Genomic DNA, 24,724 nt, shown 5'->3' on the forward strand with positions numbered 1-24,724 from the left:
AACTATAGTTCAAAATGGACTTCGACTGGAAAACAATTTTCTCACTGAAGGACTATAGAAACAATAAACAGATGTGACATAGTTCAGACATTTTCATTAACTAAATAATGTTAAGACCTTTCTCTGTTCAAGTCTTTAATCAATCTTTAGTCCAGGAACTAAGAAAACACTCAGATAAGCTCCACCCATTCCCTTCAATCAGCAAATCACAGCACAATAGTACAATATCTGGTATTTAGTCAAGTAGTTCCATGGCTATATTCTGTAATGACAAAATGGCTATATCTGTAATGACAAAAGCTGAAGTATTAAGTCTTTAAGCTCTGAACTTTTAGCAAATTATAATGACCAAGAACTTCAAATTTAATCATCCTATCTTATTCTAGGGAAAATACTTCATTACTTCAATGAATTTTAATATACAATAAGATATACATAGGGCATAATTTTGAACAAGTACATTCTGAAGGCTTCAAATCTCTTAATGGTTTTAAGCTAGTGCCCTTTGTATTAGCCCCATATTACATTTAAAAGCAAAGAGGATTGTGATTCCCTAGAAAATAGTGATCTAACAAGTCAAACCAACCTAGATTAATTGACATGAGTCATGCACAACTTTCAGGTAAGAAATAATCTCTTCTATATCCTCTCTGAAGCAACCAACCTGAAAACTGCAGGTGTGTGTATGGCCAGAAGCCAGAATCCACGACAATATGATTTCAAAGTCACGCTAAAATTTCAATGTTCATATTTCATTATCAAAATTTTTACATGAATTTGATCAAAACTTCAAATTTCAGTGCAAAAGTTTTTTAAAGCTTCTGAAATCACCCTCCAAAGTAAAGCAACCATACCACAGAAATTATAGTAGTTTAAAAAACCCTAAAACTATAAAAAGCACCTTAAGAACCAATAATTTGTTTTTTCCTCCTTTTTCCTAGCCAACTGAAAGAATCTACAGAGTTCCCTCCTACTTCCTCTCTTTTTCCCTTCCCCCTTTACTTCAAAGAAAGTTAACTGCAGCCAAGCATGATCAGGAAATCTAAAAGGAGGAAGCAGAAACTCATTTGTGTGCAAAAGGAAGGAAAAAACAGAATTAACAATACCATGTTATGCTGCTTCAGCAATGTAATTAATATGTATTCATTATACTGTCTATAAGATGTTGCTTTGCTCTCTTTTCATTCAACTTACTTTCTAAAATATTGAAAACTAATCTTGTTGTACTGATTGACCAACTACATGTCACTTAAAAAAATGACCAAATCAACTAACTTTTAATACATGCCATTTCATATTCAATAGAATGAAGTCATTCAAAGAGATAAGTGTAGGATTCAAACCAGTGACCTAAAAAGTGAAAGGATCTGTATTAATTCTGAGTCATTTGTTTCCTAATCTCTTAGCATATGTTATTCTGATATATTAAAAAATAGGGCTGTACAACTATAAAATTAAACTAAAGGGAGCTTACTACTATAGAGTAAAATGCTGAGAACTCAAGGAGAAAGACAGTGAATGGGAATTCCCACTATAAAATGATTTAATCAGATTCACAGTGTAGCATCATTTTATGCAATTTTTAAATTCAAACTTATGTGTCCTCATCACTCTATACACAAAGGTTATTTCCAGAGAAGACTCCTCCTCATCCCACTTAAGAAGTCTACAAAGGATAAATAACACCCAGATTCAGAAGAAAGTGCTTCATGAAATTTAAGAAATGAGAAAAAATACAGAGACCATTTAAAAAACTTGTTCTGGAGTTCCCGTCGTGGCACAGTGGTTAACGAATCCGACTAGGAACCATGAGGTTGTGGGTTCGGTCCCTGCCCTTGCTCAGTGGGTTAACGATCCGGCGTTGCCGTGAGCTGTGGTGTAGGTCACAGACGTGGCTCGGATTCCGCGTTGCTGTGGCTCTGGCGTAGGCTGGTGGATACAGCTCCAATTCGACCCCTAGCCTGGGAACCTCCATATGCCGCAGGAGCGGCCCAAGAAATAGCAAAAAGACAAAAATAAAAAAATAAAAAAAATAATAAAAAACTTGTTCCATTTCCCTCAAACTCCTTTTGACTTACTTAAGGTTACCCTAAGGTTAAGATATGTCAAAGCACTATTTACAAAAGTCTATGCCAGGAACAGCTGCCATGTTTAACATGCCAAGGAATTTAATGTACCATTTGGACAACTGGTTAGAGAAGGGCATTCTGGGATAAAGCCACTCTAATTATATGAAGTCTAAAATCATTTCTTTTACCTAGAATATGTGTATATTTGACAAATTCAAATAAATAAATTTGAAAACCTAGACTGAGCCATCTTTGGTCTCTGGAGTAAGTTTTCATTCAAAATATTACAGTAGGTACCTAATTTACATACTGGGGAAAATATTTTTACATTTTTAACCTAAATTTTTTAATACTGAACATAAAAATTAAGATACATAAAAAAACTACTAAATACCATTACTTCAGAAACTTCTAAGAAACTCTAGAATTAAGGTATGCTGGATCCTAAGCCAAGCGTTCTTAGTGTAATTCCTTCTGATTTCCTAGATCTAAAAATTTACATTATTTTGTGAAACACGAATGGTTAAAAATTCAAATAAATCACATCACCTCAGGAAAATATAGCATCCTTCTAGGCATGAGGTCAACTTACCTACACTAACAGGGAAAATATAAAGAGCTAACAAAGACAATCATACAAATGATCAAATCCAATTAAGACTTCAGCTCTTTAGCTCTTGTGCATTTACTTTTCAACAAATAATAAAATTATCAGAATCTAAAACAGTTTAAAAATGTGTGGGAAAAAAACCTTTTAAAATGTTAGTGCATTCTTTCAATCATTATAATTTTAATAAACATGCTATAGAGTTTTAGGCCACCTGGAAGAAGAGTTTATTTTTAAAAGTAATTTCTACATAATGATTTCAGTTCTCAAAATCAAATCCAAGCTCTGTAACTTCAATCAGAGAATTAAAATACTCATTTGGAAGATCCTCTGATTTTTTTACCTAGACTCATCTAGTTTAATTCCCACTAAAAGATGGTCAGAAAGGAAATTATAGTTAGGCCTACAACAAGCTAAATGGCATCACAACTAAAACCAAAACAAAATAAAATTGAGGGGAGAGCTCTATTACTTCCAATATTAAACCGGAATTTAATATTGTAATCTAAGAGCAAAAACTGACAGCACAAAAATGAGGCCATTTAATGAACTATGAAAAGTAATGTGAAAAGACAAAAGCATTATCTATATGATTTCAAAATAGGAAATAACATTTAACTGAGGGAACTATCGTCTCTTTTTGGTAGATTTAATAAAAGAGGCACAAAACTACTAATTTCCTAAGTATTATAACTTCACACACAACAAACCACTGCTCATTAATAACTCAAGCTCTTGTTCTTTCCATGGAAATCATGCCGCTACATTTTATTTTTGAAAAACAGTAGCTATTCTGAAATGAAACAGGAATACTGACTTCCAGCTGCATTAAAAAAAAGTGGAACTAGTTCCCTCAACACAATTATTACAATATCATAAATATTTAAGTAAAAAGGAACCTATAAAATGTATTGATTTAATTCAATCTAAAATCCAAATATACAAAGAAAACAAACTTATGTGCATTTTTACTCCTACCCTGAAAAAACTAACAGAACTTAACTAGAGATTTAAAAAAAAAAATTTGGCTTACTACTTTTGATGAGTTTCTCCATATGATTTAAATCTAAAAACCTACCAGGAAAATGTTTTTCCAATTAAGTGTACTTGTATTTAAGGTGTAACAACTGGAATCTAAAATTCAGAAACCGAACAATTCAATAAATGACAATTAAAGGAGAATTTCCACTTAGAAAACGAATTACTATTATGCTAAACTGATATGTATGTGTATAGTAAACACTAATCTCATTTAATTACATTAATTGACCCAATTCTTAATCTTTAGAGCTGGAGACAAAGATAATTTATACTACTATCTAACCAGTTATTTTCTAACAATGAACTTTATTTAGAATGGCAGGGGCTTTTATTTGCTCACTTGTGCATTCTCACCGACAGGATGGTGCCTGGTTCATAGTAAGGTCTCAGTGTATATTTATTGATCAGATAAATGAATCATTTATCCTATAATTAAAATTTACCAAATGTATTGGATTCCTTATATACCTTGATGGTTAGCTAGAACTGAATATTCAAAAGAGTATCTGAGTATCAGTGAAGTTTAATAAATCATTAATTTTTAAAAGCAACTTAAACTTTCTTACCTGGTAGGGCTGGAAGGCACTATCTTCAGTTAAAAAATCCAGTTGTTTATCTACAAGGAATTCTACCGCGGTGATTGTACTGGGTACACTTTTTTCAACCAGAGGTTTGAAAGTCTGTTAAGATAAAAAAAAATTCTAATGGTTACTTCTCTGGGTTTCATTCTCAAAATGTGAAGGCGTGTATATATATAAATACAATGTATTACAGTCATTATCATAATGGCTTTAGGACACCAATTAATTCTAGTTTTCATATTATAATCTAAAGTGATGCTTTTATCCATACAATATTTCCCATTTATTGAAAAGTAACGATGTAATTTTAAAGGATGGTATGAAAAAATTCTAGGGTATTAATAGGCCTCAATTTATTTTTTTTAAATATACATTTGCATAAAAACTTATGCTAATTAAAACAGAAATTGTTTCTAAATAAGTAAACTGAGTAAGAGAGCACATTACTCCAATTCTTTAAAAAAATTATAAGTATTATTCTTTACAAAAGAGTAGTTATGATTTATCTGTACCGCTTTTTTTCCTAGCTCATTCACATCAAGAAGGATTTTAAATGATCAGGATGCATCTGGTCTTCTAACTCCACCCCATGTACTACTCACCCCCGCCCCTGCACTGGCCCCAAGCACAAATAAAAATCCAGCTGCTTCAGTAAGAGCAGTATGGGGGAAGGGTGCAGGAAAAGGAGGGAAGAGGTATTACACAAAAACCACCTTTCAGTAAAGTTTCACCAGATCTTCACCACTAAAAAATAAAACAAAGTAAAACTGGGGCTGGGGGGGACAGAACATAGAGGGAGGATCCAATACATGGTCATTCGATTATTTTAAAGATGACACAACTTTTACATAAAGGAATTTACTCATATCTTGGGGTGGGGGGCGGGAGTGAGGGAGGCAAGAAAGGAAGAGGAAGGAGGAAGAAGCAAGAGGAAGAGGATATGTATGCATATATGACTACCGCACTCACTTTTGAAGGAGAAACAGCATGAATAAAAACCAAGTATATTACACCCACAGTGCTATTTTATAACTTAAAAATGTAAACAATATTCTACTAAGTTAAAAACACATAGTGGCTTAACTATAAAAGAATCTAAGTTTGAAAATGAAATAAACAAGCAACTCAGTTTCTAAATTACCTATATCACACAGGGAAATCTTTCTTGCTACAAGCAACTTATGTGACCATTTGGATGCAAACCAAAGCTTTCAGCACAGACAGTAAAAACCCCCAGGAGATCTAAAGCCACTGTATTTCTCGTTCTCTTATTTATGTCTTAAAGAAATCTAACATCTTGCTAATCACAACTAATAAACACTCTTGGGAAAAACTTTTCAAGATCTTTAAACAGAGTTGCTCCTAAGGAGTTAATTTCTCTAAGAAATTATTTTTAAAGCTTTCACTTCGATTGAGGAGTCACTGAGGAGTGTTTTGAAAAAGATAAAAAACACAGGAGAATAAATAAGCATTTTAAACAGGCCTTATTTCTACACTATCCACACTATGAACTTACATATATCCTTCTATGATACGTGTAACATAAAAAATCTTTCTTACGTCTCCATATATTTTCATTATTTACAATTAGAAAATCTAATCACAATAAGATCCTCCCTCCCGTGTCCTAGTGCTAACTTTTTAAGTACAACATATGTATCAAAAGTATTTTTATTTGAGCAAGAAATTATATTTTCAAAACAGACATTTCCTGATTATTTAGCTATCTCTAGCTACTGTTCCCATGTAAGAATAAATTCCTTGAATTATCATTTCATAAAATGCTATTCCATTTTACCTAACAAGTGACTATAGTCTGTAAGAAATCCAAGAGCATTTATTTCATTTAGACTTTAAAAAGTCTACCAGTATGTGTTAGGTGAAATATGTAACATTTTCATATTATATCTTTGTTTAGTTTTTAGTAAACGAAAGAACACTGGAAACACCTCTCAAGAGAAATTTTAATCCTTGAACTTTATCAAATGCTCCACTTCTTTTTATACAGTACCAAGTAAGGTCAACTTGTGAAGGTTAACAAAAAGGTCCACAAAAGGTATTATCTAAGCACTAAAGATACAATTCAATTAAGTAGAATTTGAAAAAAAAAGTAAACCTCTCCAGTCTGAAAGCCTCTTTCTTACGCAAATAATACAGGTGGTTTGCATTTCCTATGAGACCTAGTCATTTTATAATATGAAAAACATTCTTGTGAAGAGAATCTCTCAGAACACTGCTTTTTAAGGTAGGTCAGAGTTCTCAGGGTAAATTTCAACAGGCCAATTTATCATAATTTAAATGACCGAGTTAGGGGAAAAAAAGAGGTTTCGTTTCTAAGCTAAAGTAAAAAGAAATTCTCATTTTAAGATATCTAATTGAAAGTCATTGGTTGAATTTAGCTATCAGAAATGTTAAAAAACTATAAACTACATAATGGTCTATTTCAGATACATGAATACTTATAATCAATCATGTACAAATGGAGGTCAAAACTGTACCATGCTTCTTAAATAGCAAAGAGAGCCACGACTTGTAAATTTTAAAATGTGCAATTATATTTAAAACACAAATATGTCCCCACCGAGTACTGATAAACTTTGAGTACTTGATAAAGAAATGTTTCAATATATATTAAAATAAAAAACCCTAAATATATGTGACTTATTACTTTATGGAAAAAATAAAGATGACAACATTTAAAACTAAAAGTTAAAATACATTCTGATTCTTTAAACTGGCAAATCAATGATGTGACCATTATTAATTTTTGTATCCAAGTCAAATACATTTCAAAGACATTATTAGCTTAAAAATAAAAAAGATATTTAAATAAAAGCAAATGGATTCCACAGCTTTTATGATGAATCTGTAGTAAATATTTCATGGGTCTAGGTGCACTGGAATGTAAAGAAACTAGAACTCATGCATAGCTAAGTAATTCAAGACTAAAGATACACCATTCTATGAGGAACTTCCACAGCCTAAGGGGAAGCTATGAGCTACCATCTGATGAAAGTCACAGCAGAATATGGCCTTAATCACAAAAAGACTATTATTCCAATGCTGAAAAAAAGCCTCTCAAAATCCAGATTAAAATTACTAATTAAAAATTGAATATTCATAGATGGAACAAAACACTTTCTTAATTTTATTAATGGATTGAGTTCTTTCACGGCCCTTTCTGTTAACTGTACTTTATAAATAGTATAAAGCCAAAATAAATACTTAGTTGAGGGCCTGCATTTCTAGTAGGCCTACCACGCTATAGGAAGAATGCTTAGAACAACTGTATCCTGTTTGGGGCTCCATGCTGCACCACATTCCATTCACATGAGGAAGAGGCGAACAGATGAGCCCTCCTCGAAAAAACATTTTTTAAATAAATCAGCTGCAGTTCTCAAACAAAACTCAGCTGCTCAAACAAACCATGTTAAAGCTCACCATTTAACATTTAACTGAAAATTCACAGAGTTTATGTCTGCAGTGTGAGTTTCTAACAACCTTCGGTTAACATTTAACAATTCCTTTTCCAAGTTAAAAAAAATCAGGCTCATTAACTACAAAAATCTGATACAAATCTCACTAAAGAAAAATACTAAAGCAGAAAACTAGGATACATTTCAGAAGTCAAGGTTTAGTCTAAAAAGAATTAAAAAAAAAAAAAACAAAAAAAAACTAGAGTGACTCGAAAGAACAAAGTCCAAATTCCCACCCAAGCAGGTCTATTGAAAAACACGATACTGTTAGAAAACAAGTTGGGGGTGGGGACAAGAATACACCACACACAAAAAGCCTCACAAAACAAATACCCATACTTCCCTTAAAACATTATATTCTAAAATTCTAATCTAAAATATTTCTGCTATAATACTTTAAACAACTGAGTTCTAGTTTTTAATTTAATCGTTACAGTGTTATGAAATTACTACAGACACAATAATCTCTTTCTAAACAAATGAAATAGTTAAAAAGTCTTAAAATAAGAACGCTAAGGCTGGACCTATAAAAGACAGTGACCTTAATTCTAAGGCTGAGAAGCAAAACCAAATGTAAATTAAGACAAAAGAAAAGGGAAGCAGAAAAATACAAACCGTACTTTGTTCTTGAGAATTTTAAAGTATCTTTATATCTCAGATATCCACGACAAGGCTTTAAAGGTCAGGAAGTATAGCTGACATTTCCATTTTGTTCTTGAGCAGTATTTTTTAATCTAACCTAAACACTTCCTTAAGTCTTCAAAAATCACAGGCAAATGGCTCTCAAATCAAGCATTTCTGAGCTCACTTTCGGCGGCGTCATTGTAGAGTAAGAAAAGCCAAGACCACAGAACGTAGCAGAGGCTGTAACCTAACAAGTCTCCGACAAGCAAATGACGATTTTCTGTCTGCTCTGGCTTGGTCCCGGCAGTGATGAGGATTACAACTCGCTCTTTGTCATCAGCGCGGTAGTGTTAACGACTAAGAAATCCTGCAGCTGAAGCACTACTGCATCCTCCGATCTGGGTCAGGATAATTTCTCTCGAGGTCGCTTACATAACCAGTAAGATACTCCAAATAGAGAGAACAGCCATCCATCAGCTAGAGAAAGCCTTTTCCCACTGTACTCCGTCTGTGTGGAAACACACTGCAGTAGCTTCCAACAGTGCAGACACCCAAATGAGACCGACTACTTGGCTTAGGGCACACTGAGAGAAGGGAAGAGGCGGTGCTCTGTAAACTGTAACTAATCCTCCGTCACAGGTGCTGATGGAGTCACTTCCAGCACGAGTCACATTACTGGTGATTACTCATTTGGCTGCGCCATAGAGACTGGCTCATAATTTTAACAACAGACAAAGACAGACTAGTGGCGAGACTGAGAGCTCAAGTTTACTGTCTCCTTCATAAAGCAAATGCAAATACAAAGTTTTTGCTTTCCAGATTTACCAAGGTGAGAAAGTACAGAAAACAAAGTATGTATCTCTTGAGTTCTCAAAAATAAAGTATAATGTTAAACCATCAAAAATACTTTCAGTGTGCTGTCAAGTAAAGAATTTTAGAGTTTAGTCATTTCTCCTTAGAAATATACTTTTTTAAAAGGCAGGGAAAAAAAGTCTAAAGCATTTTTGGAATAAAAATATAAGTAAAATCAAATGATATAATCAGCAATCTGACACTTTACTCAAAGGAAAAACAAACTGGTAACATTTATTTACTGGCAGATTGAAAAATATTCCTGAAGCATTTTCATTCTTTATAAAAACAATCTGGCAGATGTAAACTATTATACAGAGAATGGATAAACAACAAGGTCCTACTGCAGAGCATAGGAAAATATATTCAATATCCTATGATAAACTATAACAAAAAAGAATATTTTAAAAAATATATATATAAAACTGAATCATTGTGCTGTGCAGTAGAAATTAACACATTATAAACTGACTATACTTAAATAAAGAAATTTTAACAGACCTATTTACACAGTTCAGTTATAAAAACCTATAAAAGCCACACATGGCTCCCGAGCACCTGAAATATTAGTCTGAATTGAGATATGGGCTGCACGTATAATATACACACTGAACATGAAAAATGAATGTCAGATACCTGCAAGTGTGAGAAAATATTCACCTATTTTTGTGAATGGTCTTTTATTATAAATTTGTTCCATTGAAGGGATCTCACTTTCAATAAATCTAAAAATTCATACTGATTTTTTAATACCACACACATAACCAATTTATCAAACCATGTTAAGAGAAAAACTTTCAATGACCAGCCTCCTGTTCCTTTATATCTATTCCAGAAATATGTTCCATTTCACAGAAAACAAGACATTTTAAATTTAGGCTATTATGGACTTACACTTATAAAAATCTCAACCAATCCTTTTTTGTTTTAAGTATGAAAGAGAGGGGTAATGATTATTCTAAGAATGCTAGTAAAATACAGCTTTAGAACACTGACGGTAGTAAAATATAACTTTAGAATGAGAATTTTTAATAATGAGTCAAGTGACTATTAAATCACATACAGCATACCAAAAATTCATTCATAATTAATAACTTAAGATACAAATATAAAAACACATATGGTATTAAAAGAATTCAAATTAATAAAAGTTACCAAAAAAACACACTAGATAAATGACAGCCTTATTCTGAGCCCCAAACAACAAAGCAATAACAAATGCTTCATTACTTATAAATTATCAAATTTTAAATACATGTTACTGGGAATTCCTGTTGTGGTTCAACAGATTAAGAACCCAACAGTGTCTCTGTGAGGATGTGGGTTCAATCCCTGGCCTCACTCAGTGGGTTAAGGATCCTAGAACAGGAACTTCCATGTGCTTCAGGTGTGGCCGTGAAAAGAAAAAACAAATGTATGTCGCACTGTATTTCTACAAGTTATCGTACATTACAAAATGAGTTAAATATTTACCAAGATTCATCTTACAGTCTCACATAAACTCACACTGACTATATGTTATTAACTGAAAAACAGTTGACTTTGTTCCTCAAGTACTATTAGTCCCCTACAGAATCAAAAAGCATAAAGAACTATACTTCGCTAACAAACCAACTGCCACACTATTTACATATTGCTAGTGACATAGGATTCAATAATTTTTACAAAGTCAAAGTAATTAACATCAATACTGAAAAATAACTTACTTATATTTCATACTACAATAAGGCTGAATTAAAAGTTAGATGCTTCTTGGAGTTCCCTTCCTGGCTCAGCGGTTAAGGAACCCAACCAGGATTCATGAGGCTTTGATCCCTGGCCTCACTCGTGGGTTAAGGATCTGGCGTTGCTGTAAGCTGTGGTGTAGGTTGCAGACTCCTATCGGATCCTGAGTTGAAGTGGCTGTGGCGTAGGCCGGCAACTGTAGCTCTAATTCGACCCCTAGCCTAGGAACTTCCATATGTTCCAAGTGTGGTCCTTAAAAAAATTAGATGCTTCTCTATTACTATAAAGAAATACTATATAGTCACTTCTTCCCCTCACCACCCAAGGCATGTGGAAGTTCCTAGACCAGAGACTGAACCCACACCACAGCAGCAGCAGCAGCAACCCCAGCCACTGCGGTGACAATGCCGAATCCTTAACCCAATGAGTCACATAGGAAATCCTATAGTTGATTCTTAATGTAAATAAAGGGTACACAGGTACAACAACCTGAAAACCATAATTTTTAAAAAATATTTAAACTAGGCTTGATAATTTTTTTTTCTTGCTTTTAAGGGCCACACCCACAGCATATGAAAGTTCCCAGGCTAGGGGTCGAACCTGAGCGACAGATGCCAGCCTACACCACATCCACAGCAATGCCAGATCCGAGCCACATCTTGAAGCACACACCACAGCTCATTGCAATGCTGGATCCTTAACCCACTAAGCAAGGCCAGAGATCAAACCCACAACTTCATGGTTCTTAGTCGGATTCACTTTCACTGATTTACTTCTGCTCCTCCACGATGGAAACTCTCAATTTTTCTTCCCCCCCCTCTTTGTTTTTAATTTTATGGCCATACCTGTAGCTTATAGAAGTTCCCAGGCCAGAGACAGAATATGAGCCACAGCTTCAACCTAAGCCACAAGTGTGACAATGCCAGACCCTTGAATTTTCTGTGTCAGTCCAGGATTGAACCCACACCTCCACAGTGACCCCAGCTGCTACAGTCAGATTCTTAACCCATTGTGCCACAGAAGGAACTCCTTGAAAAATATTTTTATAAATATGTGAATGTGAATTTGGTCTGATATGTTGGCAAATTTCTAACATAAACAAAAATAGTCAAGTAATAATACAGAGAAACCACTTGGTAGCAAGCATAAGTTGCTCAACTTTTCCATCAAGTCTCCTTTAACTCTTTCCTATTCTTACAGCTTATGTGGGATGATATTAGTTATCACCTTTTAGACAACAAAAAGCACCAATTTGAGGACAGTAGCATTTTAGTCCTTTAAATTGGTTGCTCTTATGGTTTATATCTTGCTTAATGAATTACAGAAGAAAGTTGAAGAGTTGCTTTTTTTTTTCTTTCTTTTTTTTCTGGTTGAGGTGGAGAGCTGGGGTAAAAGGTCTTTTCTGGCAGCTAAACTAAGCTAGAGGAAGGGGAAACTACTCCAGTTACTGCACAGAAATACACATCTCTGACTTCCTTCCTTTTTAGATGGTTTCTAGGTTACAAGCTGAATAAATCAACAGAGGTGAGAAAGTAAACAGAGGCTAAAAGGAAGGCAATATTGTATGGCTATCTGAAGAAAATCTGTTCCTTCCAATAATTGTAGAATAGTGAAACATGAAAATAAGAGTTAAAATTACCATTTTAGTTCCATTTATCTAGTGCCATAAAATAAATAAATGCCTCATCTTTATACAGATGCCTAAAGAAACAAGTGGATTTCTCTAAGTATGTAGACTTTACCAAAAAAATTGTAAGTTTCAGTGCCTTAGCATTTTAAGTATTTTTTTTAGACATAAGGATAGGAAGAAAAGAGCAATAATAGTATAGTTAAAAGAGAATTTCAACTTGATATGGCCTTATTTGAAGGCTGACTAGATTCAGAAAAATTTAATATTCCCTATTGTCCTATAAATCTATGAACATACATACTCAAAAGCGCAACTCCTGCATCTTGGTAACACTCAAATGATTAACCTCTTCACATTAATGAATCTATGCAGCTCTTTCAGGCACTGCAAAGGTTGTGTAGCAATTTTGCACCTTCAAGAGCCCCTGAAATTTCAAGAGGATTTCCAGATGATATGGACCTAATCTTGATTTTTAAACTCTCTTCCCTCCCTTAAGCCCGCAGGACATTCAGTCAAGCAATATGTATAGCATGTCTAGAAATAGTATACTTTTCCCTCTTTTCGTCACTATATTCTTGATAACTGCCCCAGTCATAAGAGAAAAAAGAGTGAAAGAGAATGTGTCCGATTTTTTTTTTTAATTTTTTTTAAGACTTTATTTATTTATTTATTTATTTATTTTTTGCCTTTTTGCTATTTCTTTGGGCCGCTCCCGCGGCATATGGAGGTTCCCAGGCTAGGGGTCTAATCGGAGCTGTAGCCACCGGCCTACGCCAGAGCCACAGCAACGCGGGATCCCAGCCGCGTCTGCAACCTACACCACAGCTCACGGCAACGCCGGATCGTTAACCCACTAAGCAAGGGCAGGGACCGAACCCGCAACCTCATGGTTCCTAGTCGGATTCGTTAACCACTGCGCCACGACGGGAACTCCCCGATTTTTACCTTTGCAAATATCGTGTCATATGTGTTTATGACATGTAGTTGACTAGGAAAAAAAAAAAATCACTGTTGAGAACATAAAAACCCTATGCAAATAGCCTGTTCTGCAATAAGCATTATGGCTGAATTCAGTGTTCTTTTATTTTTTTCTTTCTAGTCTTTCTGAGTACTAATAAAGCACATACTCTAACACTTAAGTAGTTTTATTGGTTTATCCTATCTTAAGACTTCTCTTTCAGAATCTCCATGATCACAGAGTCCTTATTCCTCCCAATACTATGATGTTTCACTTAGAGTCATTCCTCAGTGTCTTCGAGGGATTGGTTCCAAGGTCCAAGAGCTATCAAAATCCATGAAGGCTCAAGTCCTTTATATAAAATAGCATAATATTTGCATATAACTTATACACATCCTCCTATATACTTTAAATAATCTCTAGATTATTTTTAACACCTAATACAACGTAATACCATGTAAATAGTTGCCTGGTGTAAGGAGGCTCCAAGTTTTGCTTTTGGGAATTTTCTTTCTCTGAAATTTTTTTTTTTTTTTGTCTTTTTGTTGTTGTTGTTGCTATTTCTTGGGCCGCTTCCACGGCATATGGAGGTTCCCAGGCTAGGGGTCCAATCGGAGCTGCAGCCACCGGCCTATGCCAGAGCCACAGCAACGCGGGATCCGAGCCGCGTCTGCAACCTACACCACAGCTCACGGCAACGCCGGATCGTTAACCCACTGAGCAAGGGCAGGGACTGAACCCGCGACCTCATGGTTCCCAGTCGGATTCCTTAACCACTGCGCCACGACGGGAACTCCTCACTCCTCTCTGAAATTTTTTTTTTTTTTTTTTGTCTTTTTGCCTCTTTTTGTCTGTTGTTGTTGTTGTTGCTGTTGTTGCTATTTCTTGGGCCGCTCCCGCGGCATATGGAGGTTCCCAGGCTAGGGGTCCAATCGGAGCTGCAGCCACCGGCCTATGCCAGAGCCACAGCAACGCGGGATCCGAGCCGCGTCTGCAACCTACACCACAGCTCACGGCAACGCCGGATCGTTAACCCACTGAGCAAGGGCAGGGACCGAACCCGCGACCTCATGGTTCCTAGTCGGATTCGTTAACCACTGCGCCACGACGGGAACTCCTCTCTGAAATTTTTAATCCACGGTTGATTGAATCCTCACATGTGAAACTACAAATAGGTAGGGCTGACTGTACTTTTCTTTCTCTACAACAGGTGTGAGCCATTGAGATAATCAATTTCTCTTTCCACAAATAAGTAATTCCAAATGGTATTTTTAAAATTATATTTACATCTTATTCAAACTTGTATTTTATATTGTTACTAGGACAAAGTTGTATTTATATTCAGTCACCACATAAAGCCAAACATGAGTATAATTAAATGTTTAATTTTCTTTCCTAAGTCATTCACACTTCTGTTAAAACCACTAAAAATATTATCACTACAGCTTCAGAAGTAGTTAACTCAAAATTCATTAATATAGTGATCATGCTTGATGATTTATTTTTGTTCCCTTGCTCATATTATAATATTCTGAATATTACATATTTTTTCCTTTTAAGCTCTATCAATAATATGTAATGTTTCTATAAATTATTCTATAACTTTAACATAACTTTGATAAAAATAAGATTTGGAAATGTTAAACAAACTAAACTAATGGAAAAGCAAAAATAATCAGAAAAGTCTAGAAAGAAAGAAAAGAAAAATCAATGATAGGGAACCAGCGCTAACAGATATTTCAGTACTCTAATTAATACAATAGTATGAAACTGGAGCATAAATAAATAGTAATCAATACACAGTTTAAAAAGTCCCAAAAATAGCATCATGTAATAAGTATAGGAATATAGTGTAAAGATGGATTTGCAAATCAGAGGGGGTAAAATGCGAATGAACAAATTTAATAAAAGAAAACAAGTTGTTAAAAAAATAGAAACATAACTTTAGAGGTTAATGATCTCATTTTTACATGAGAAATGGACATTCAGAGAGATTATGTGACATTTTTTGTCAAAATACTTGTTTGTAGAAGCCCTGGGATAGAAACTGGATTTCCTAATTCATAGCTGAATGAATGATTTTTACATTGTAAGAGAGGGTAAAAGAATTATATTGTTTTCATGCTTGTTGATATGAATGAGGTGGCAAAGAGCAAAGTGTTATGCCATCTGCTGAATAAAACTTTAAACTTTGAACTTAAAATGAAGGAAAATGAAACCAGTCTAGAGGAAAGTACAAAATCATACACTACCAAGGAAAAGAGGTTGAACATATAAATGTCTATTTTTAAATATGCTTTACTTACATGTCACCTATCAGAAGAAATAAGCAGGATTACGAAAAAAATTCAACATAAAATAGTTTTTTTTTAAGAGCCAAAGGTGCAGCATATGGAAGTTCCCAGGATAGGGGTTGAATCAGAGCTACAGCTGCCAGCCTCCATCTCAGCAATAGCAAGGCTGGATATGAGCAGCGGCTATGACCCACATCACAGCTTGCTGCAACACCAGATCTTTAACCCACTGAGTGGAGCCAAGGATTGAACCCGAATCCTTGTGGATACTAGCTGGGCCTGTTTCTGCTGAGCCACAACAGGAACTCCACAAATATATATATTTGTTACCAAGAATTAAGGTACATACAATTTGTAAGTTGCTCATTTTACTTAGTATTCTTTTCATGTTATTACACTGACATTATTTAAAACAGCTACCTAATAAATACTTAAGCAAACAAGCATGGAATTTTATTACACATTTTCTCTGTATTGGAAGTTTAGACTATCTTCACTTTTCTACTATCAAAAAACAATATGAAAATCTTGGAGTTCCTGTCGTGGCTCAATGGAAACAATTTGACTAGTATCCATGAGGATTCAGGTTCGATCCCTGGCCTCACTCAGTGGGTTGAGGACCCAGCATTGCTGTGAGCTGTGGTACAGGCTGGCATGGCTATGGCTGTGGCAGAGTTTGGTGGCTACAGCTCTGATTCGACCCCTAGCCTGGGAATCTCCATGTGTCGCGTGTGTGGCCATAAAAGGCAAAAAAAAAAAAAAAAAAAAAAAAAAAGGAAAATCTTTATGCTTTAATTAAACAACCAAAATTCCAAGTTTAGATGGGTCCAAATAAATGACATATTAGAATATTAAACTGATGTAAACTCAGAACTATTACTGACAATCTTTGGAAAAAACCATGACATTATCAACATATTAGAGACAAATATCTATATTAATATTTATAAGGGAGGAAAGGGGCAATTTAGATAAAAACTACATGCTAGTAAATTTGAACGACAGAAAAACTCCAAGATGGATAATGAGAATCATGAAAACACAAAGAAAACCCCCACACAGTGATTACTAAGAGCCAAATTCTTTGAGAGTAATTTGTCTTTTAATAAAAACAAATATTACTTTTATTAAAAAAACCTGCAATAGGTTAAGTCAATGAAATATAGGCTAGATGACAGTTCTTAGTGTATGTGTATCTAGTTAAAGAGTACTGAATAATAGTACTGTTTTCTCCTTTCTTTTCCTTTTTCGGGCTGCATATGTAGCATATGGAAGTTCCCAGGCTAGGGGTTGAATTGGAACTGCAGCTGCCAGCCACAGCCACAGCCATATGGGATCCAAGCCGAGTCTGTGACCTACACCACAGCTCACGGCAATGCCGGATCGTTAACTCACTGAGCAAGGCCAGGGATCAAATCCGCATCCTCAGGGATACTAGTCGGATTCTTTTCTGCTGAGCCATGATGGGAACTCCAATAGTACTGTTTTTAACCTATAACATGCTATCCCTTCATCTTTGGTCTTATACACTGTTACCTGAAGGCTGTATTTATTTGCAAATTAACAAATAACTGGAGTTCCCTTCATGGCTCAGTGGTTAATGAATCCGACTAGGAACCATGAGGTTGTGGGTTTGATCCCTGGCCTGGCTCAGTGGGTTAAGGATCCAGCATTACCGTGAGCTGTGGTGTAGGTTGCAGGCGCAGCTCGGATCTTGTGTTGCTGTGGCTCTGGCGTAGGCTGGTGGCTACAGCTCTGATGCAACCCCTAGCTGCAGAAGCCTCCACATGCTGCAGAAGCAGCCCAAGAAATGGCAAAAAGACAAAAACAAAAACATGCTGCAGAAGCAGCCCAAGAAATGGCAAAAAGACAAAAACAAAAACAAAAACAAAAACGAGTAACTGAATAATTCAAAAACACATCTTACAAAAAATGCAACTAAGCCCTAGAATTTAAAATGATAAAGAAAAACTGGAAAAAGCATTATCCTTAAGTTTAATAATGAAAAGGTTAGGTTGTATTTTTAGGTTAAAAAATCAACTACATAGGCAGAATGTAAGGGAGATCTAGCTTCCTAGAAATTCATGTGAAAGAATTCTGGAGGATTTCAAGACACTACCCAATAGAAGTTATGTATTTTTTAAAAAGAGGGCACAGAGTGGTTGTAAATCAGATTTTGACACAAAGTACCCAGATGAAAGGAAGTATTACTTTAGATTTTTGCATTGGTCATACCATCTTTGAATATTTTATTTAATTGGGACATCATAACAGAAGAGGAACAATTACATACTAAGATGTGTCAACAATCAAAAATCATAGCTTATTAGGATCATTTGAAGGAATGGATAATGTCTTGCCTGGAGAAAAGGAGAACAAACAATAATTAATTATGTATAATTATTTAAAGGGTTGCGTTATCTGAAAAGGAAGATGCTTGTAAGTAAAATTTCCAGGAAGACCAATTCTACTCCAGCATAAAAAATGTACAAAAAAAAATTTTTTTTTATTTGGTATTTTTAGGGCCACACCTGTGGCATATGGAGGTCCCCAGGCTAAGGGTCAAATAAGAGCTATAGCTGCTGGCCTACACCACAGCCACAGCAATGCCAGATCCAATCCGCATCTGTGACCTACATCACAGCTCATGTCAACATCAGATCCTTAACCCACTGAGCGAGGCCAGGGATTAAATCCACATCCTCATGGATCCTAACCAGGCTCGTTAACCACTGAGCCATGACAGGAACTCCTTTAGAGCCACACTGTGGCATATGGAGGTTCCCAGGCTATGGGGTCAAATTGGAGCTGCAGCTGCCAGCCACAGCCACAGCAATTTGGGATCCTCAACTCACCAAGTTGAGGCTAGGGACTGAACCCACATCCTCATGGACACTAGTTGGGTTAGTTACTGCTGAGCCACAACAGGAACTCCCAAATGTTTATTTTATTCTGTTTTTTTCTTTTTCTTTTTTGTCTTTTGGCCTTTTCTAGGGCCACTTCCCGAGGCATATGGAGGTTCCCAGGCTAGGGGTCTAACTGAAGCTGTAGCCACCAGCCTACACCAGAGCCATAGCAACACTGGATCTGAGCCACGTCTGAGACCTACACCACAGCTCACGGCAACACCGGAACCTCAACCCACTGAGTGAAGCCAGGGATCGAACCTGCCACCTCATGGTTCCTAGTCAGACTTGTTAACCACTGCGCCATGATGGGGACTCCAGAACTCCCAAATGTTTTAATAATTAAACATTATCAGACCAAAGCAGACTTACTCATGAAGTAGTGGGCTTTAAATAACTAGAAGCAATCAAGAATAATCTATATGAAAACTACTTTGATAAGACTGTTACTGAAAGATGCCATTTCTAGCTTTCGCAAGGGGTTGTTTGTAAAATATTAAAGATTCTTTCTAAGATGGTAATACTGTATTCTTTTAGCAACATAATATTTAAGAGCAAAGATAAGCAAAATTAAACTTTTCATAAACACTGCTACTACTTTTGTACATATGAAACATAAAAGAGTACTGCTGAATGTTCATGTATTATTCACATAAAGTGGAAGAAATAAAAGTAAAAATTTCAGAATTTTAGAATAAATTAAACAAGGGTTGTTCTGCTTGGCAGAAATAAAACTACATGGGAATCTTTTGTGGCACAGAATTTCTGTAATCCACAAATCCTTTTATCTCTTATGATGAAGAAGTAAATGTAATTTTGTAAGAAAAAAAAAAATACTGCAAAATTAAATCAACCCAACAACAAATGCAAAGCATGTGTTAAAATGCTAATAATAATCACAAAATCACAGCGGAAATTCAAAGTTAAGACTAAATAAAATATTAAAAAAAGATGTATTTTCCAATTTATCTTAATCATTTCACTGCTTGTACTTCTGGAAACTTGAATAGGACATCTATTTCTTTATTGGTTTTGTTCATTTTTCTCTGGCAAACATCTGCTACTTGTGCAGCACAAGTCAACAAGCCTCTACCATTATTTCCTCATTATCTCCTAATTTGTCAAAAACTCTGATGATGTCAGCAACAGTCTGGAAGCTAAATTTTTCAACAAGGGAGATTCACTATTTCCATTAAGTAGAATATAGTAGCTATTTTGGTTACTTTAAAAATACATTTTAGATGATAATGACAACATACGCTAAGTAGCATTTAGATTCAAAGTATCATATGATAATACCAAATTTAATCAAAAGTTTCAATCATATTTTTATGCCAACATTTTGACAGCCTGAAATATCTGAGTACTAACTACAATGCCAAGTAAAAAAGACTGCAATGGAAAAGGGAATTTTTATATAAAGACTTTAGCAATGAAGTGTTTTCTTTGAATTACTAACAAATCACAATTCATTTAAAATGAACTTTCCTTCCCTTCTAATATAAGACAAGTTATACTGAAAAAAAAAATTAAAAAATCATAACAGAGAATATAAATATCTATAACCTAATTTCAGGTCAATAATCACTAATATAACTGCTATACTTCCTTTAAACAAAGTCCCTCCCCTCTAACCTCTAAAGCTGTTTTCTTAATTTAGGTCAGTTCTTGTTTCACTGAGGATATCTCCCTCTAAAGAGATGAGGCAACAAAAGTCCCAAGGCTAAGTGAGAAGGGAAAAAGCTAAGGCCCATTAGTGATGCCCAGAAGCCTTGCTTAAGATTATCTCTGTAGAGAGAGAAAAGTTTCACAATTAGATGCTTCATGGATAATAAAGATTCCTTACAAGACCTTAGTTTCCTTCAAAGTTTCAGACAGTCTGCAAGCAGTTTGGGCAAATAAACTTCTTTGGGACTCCTGTGGATTTAGTAGTGTTTTATAGCTTTTGAAACAGTTGTTTTTTTTAAGGATCTAAAAGCTTCCCTGCATTAAACACTTGACCACTGTTTTTAGGAGTTTTTAAAGAAGAACAAGTTTTCCTAATTTCAGGAATCCTTAGAATCATCTTTCTTGCTTCTAGACACATTTAGGTCAAACTATATTTTATTCTTTAACTCTGAGCTGTATTTGACTCGGGCTTAGATAACATGAACATACTTAAAAAGTAACATTATTTAATTAAAAAAATTTAAATGGTCATGGGACCATGAATTTTTCTACTCTGATAGGAAGAAATGCTACATAAAGAAACAATTGCTAAAATGCAACAAACTAGTAAATATAACACAAAAGAAGCAGACTCATGTATAACGAGAACAAAACTATAGGTTACAAGTGGGGAGAAGGAAGGAGGAAGGGACAGAATAGGGGCTAGGGACTAAGAGGTACAAACAATTATTTATAAAATGAGCTATAAAGATATATTGTACAATGTAGTGAATAGAGTAGATATTTTATAACACCTATAAATGGAAGATAATCTTTAAAACTGAGTCACTGTATTGAACACCTGTAATCTATAATATTGTATATCAACTATACTTAAGCAAAAAAAAATTTTTTTAAAGAAATAATTGCTTATGAAACAGGTTTATCAATGGGTCAACTTACAAATCCCTGCGTACTTTCCACTGCCACTTGCTCTGCCAAAGAGGAGGAAGTTTTCTTTACCATTCTCCTACAGTAGTGAACTAGACTGAGCTTTGCTATGCTTCATTATGTATATTATTATATTAACTGGTGAAGAATCCTGAAATGTATACTTTATTTCCAGAGCTTGATGCTCAAGGCATAAGACAAGTCCTAAAACAGTGGCTGGTTTTCAAAGGGTATCCCCTGTCCAATGGCATCAACAACATCAAGGAACTAGTTTAAAATGCAAATTCTGAGGCTCCACTCCTACTAGAATCAGAATTTCTGGGGGTGGGGCCTAGCAATGTGGGGTTTTAACTAGTTCTTGGGTAATTCTGAAGCACTCTAAAGTTTGAGAATCAGTGGCTTACAGCAATATCCTCAGAACCTGTTTGGGGTGAGTATACTCTCAAGAGTCTAATAAAAGGCAGAGCTCCCCAGAAACATAACAAAATTTTGCACCACAATTTCAGGGTTTCCAAGATCTGGAGAATCTTCTAAGAACATACATTTCTAAGCTTTAATCCTGATTATCTACTGCATCAAAAACTCTGAGGATGGGCACTTTATTGTAAATTTTTAAAACTTCTTTAAAATCTTTTCCCCACTGCCTCAAGATCTCCACAAACAGGCTGCAAGCATGCTGCACAGGTTACCAGGTGCATCAGGTTGATAAGGCTGACCTTATCTGTAATAAGCTCCCTTTCTTGCCCTTCCCTGACCATGACCTATTAACATTAAAATGCACCAATGAAATTTTCTTGGCTCCTTTTCATGTGTAATCCAATCTGATTCCCCAAGAAAGGCACTAGCCCTACAGATCCTTGTGCTCCCTCTTGGTTCCCCATCTGCTTGGTTGAGCCTACTCCCTTGCTACATACAGTGACTTTATTTCTCCAGGACCTGTGAGTATAATAAACTTTGTTTGCACGTCCCTCTTCTATGTCTCCTCTTTTATTTATTTGGCCACACCTGAAGCATAAAGAAATTCCTAGGCCAAGGATCTAATCTGAGCCTCGGCTGTGGCCTATACACAGCCGTGGTAATGCTGGATCCTTAACCCTCTGCACCACAGTAGAAACTCCTATGTCTCCTCCTGTGGCTGTTATCTCACTGACCATCAAATAAAAGAACAAAGAATGAGCCTAGGAATCCTTAGTTTTAACATTCTATTGGAATTAAATATAATGTTCAGTCAGCTTTGGGAACCATTGCTTCAGGGATCCATGAATCTTGGTTGAGAACACCTGGCCTAGACTGATCATATCTCAGGACAGAGTGCCCAATTCAGGTCTTAGGCATTCTTTTGACAGATCTGTCTCCATGTCACTTTGTTAACTCAACCTCCTACTCTCTCAGGAAGCAAAGGATCTTTAAATAGCTTACCAATAGCTTACAGTGGAAAGCTACTCACTCTCAATGTGAAGGTATGAGAATCATGTAGAGATCAATTTCACACACTAGGTTTTCAAATTCAAATAACCTAGGGCTACTGGAGGATAAGTTTTTTCATATTATGCACAGAGATACCTATTTAAGATGCCTTGGATTCCTAAAAATAACAGGCAGTTAAAGCAGCCTCAGAAAATGGCAATGCTGCCTTTCTAGATTAAATGAAAAGAGAGAAAGGAGCCTAAATAGCAAACAATGTAACCACAAAGGTAGTTTCCTCTTGATGCTTAAAAAAGATGAGGATTATCAACACTGTTGTTCCCTACTTTCCACTCAGTAGGAGGAGCACAGAGGAACTGAGTTTCTCAAGAGAAGATATGTGGTTAATCATTCAACAAAAAATACTTTCAAGCTGACTAAAATTGCCCATGAAGCAGTAAAATAATTTCCCAGGTCACAGTAACTATGAGCCAAGAATAAATTGGCCTAAGATTGTGACCCACGGAAGTGAAGGCCCCAAATTACATCACAGACTTCTATCACAGATTATCATAGACTTCTATGAATTGTTGCAACTGGTAGGGGTAGGGATGGATGGGGTGAGGGAATATGGGGGACACAAAGGTTGAGTGACGTATCCTGCCAACTTAAAAGTATATATGAAGTTATAATTTAAGGTGCTCAATTAAAAAGTGTATTAAAGTTACTCATTTTGAAATATAAAGCATAAAACATTTACTAATAGTGAATCAAGATCAAATCACATGCTTTAGTAATGATAAGTTCATGACCACTAATTATTCATTTAGTTAGCAAACGTTTATGCAGAACCTGTAATGTGCTTACTATCTACTATGCATATTATAAACATAAAGAATTATCATTGTTTTGTTTCCCCTGGCATCTTATCTAGATAATAAAGCTACTAACTTCCCTTATATATAATGAAATTTAAAAAGAGTAAATGTTAAATCCCCAGTTTAGGTTCCAAAAAGCTACTGCTTAAGTATGGTGCAACACACACTCCCACTCCATCCCTCAGAGGCATACATTAGTATAGAATGTGGTAAAACCTGCTTGGCAGCTTTTGATGCAAAAAAAAAAAGGATTAGATGTTTTATTCATTCTACAAATATTCGCTGCAATATCTACAATATGTTCAACATTGTCCCAACGATTTTGGATGATGCAAAGATGAAGCTAAACAGAAACTCTGTATGAGGCAAGTATATATATATATATACATACTGTGATATGAATGCTAAAAGTGCTGTTACAGAGCATTTCAAATATTGAATGACAGTCCCAAAGATTGAGATATTTCAAATGAAAATTAAAGGACCCTATTCAGAATGACAAAAACATTAAAATAGAAACAAAATAGGTGACATGGCTAACAAAGATCTAAGATCAGGTCACATTAGGACTGCTTAAAGCTACTGGGACTGTTTAGCCTAAGGTCTTTATTATACTTTAATAGGGAAAGCTTGACCTATCTTTTTCTAAAGCAGAGGATCTCAACCTGAGTGGAAAAAAAAAAAAAAAAAAGCCTTCAAGGAGTCCAGAAAGTCCTTAAGATTATTTGTCCAAAAATTTATGAATATGAGCACTTTCCTCCCCCCACCGGAAAAAGGGTTATTGATAGCTTCTATCAGATCTTCAAAGGAGTCCTTGTCCCAAAAGATTTAGGGAACAGTGCCTAGAAGATCAACTAGGTTACTGTATGGAAGTTATGTATAACTAGATTTTGGTTCCATGTTAGGGAAAGCTTTCTAACAATATAACCTATGCAGCAATGGGATGAGTGATTTCATGAAGTAGTAATACCTCAGAAAAAGGCACTCATTCATACAGAGGATATACATTTATACAGAATACTAATATATGAGAAGGTGCACAACACTGAAATCTGTCAGAAATTTGATTTAGAAAGATTAT

The 24,724-nt window shown here is 35.3% G+C and overlaps 1 protein-coding gene and 1 long non-coding RNA gene across 38 annotated transcripts in view; one reads left to right on the forward strand and one right to left on the reverse strand.

Annotated features, from left to right (window-relative positions):
- Nucleotides 1-24,724, forward strand: part of LOC102165048 (uncharacterized) — a 1,242,341-nt gene that overhangs the window by 196,674 nt on the left and 1,020,943 nt on the right. The window lies entirely within an intron of this gene.
- JMJD1C (jumonji domain containing 1C) overlaps nucleotides 1-24,724 on the reverse strand; it is a 325,118-nt gene that overhangs the window by 77,776 nt on the left and 222,618 nt on the right. For 24 of the 37 annotated variants that reach the window (XM_021073670.2, XM_021073664.2, XM_021073659.2 and 21 more), the window contains one exon: nucleotides 4,284-4,397. Coding sequence is in view for 6 of the 37 variants with exons in the window: in XM_021073643.2 (XP_020929302.2) it covers nucleotides 4,284-4,397 (114 nt within the window). In the remaining 31 variants the exon portion in view is untranslated. Of the gene's footprint in view, nucleotides 1-4,283; nucleotides 4,398-8,389; nucleotides 8,985-24,724 lie in introns of those variants that run through there. The other 13 variants (XM_021073669.2, XM_084997044.1, XM_005671035.4 and 10 more) reach the window with 2 other exon arrangements.

This window comes from Sus scrofa, chromosome 14, assembly GCF_054392235.1.
Source record: "Sus scrofa isolate SSC_HxYL_T2T_F1_AM1 chromosome 14, Sscrofa_HxYL_maternal_Yorkshire_Landrace_v2.0, whole genome shotgun sequence".
Classification (NCBI taxonomy): Eukaryota; Metazoa; Chordata; class Mammalia; order Artiodactyla; family Suidae; genus Sus; species Sus scrofa.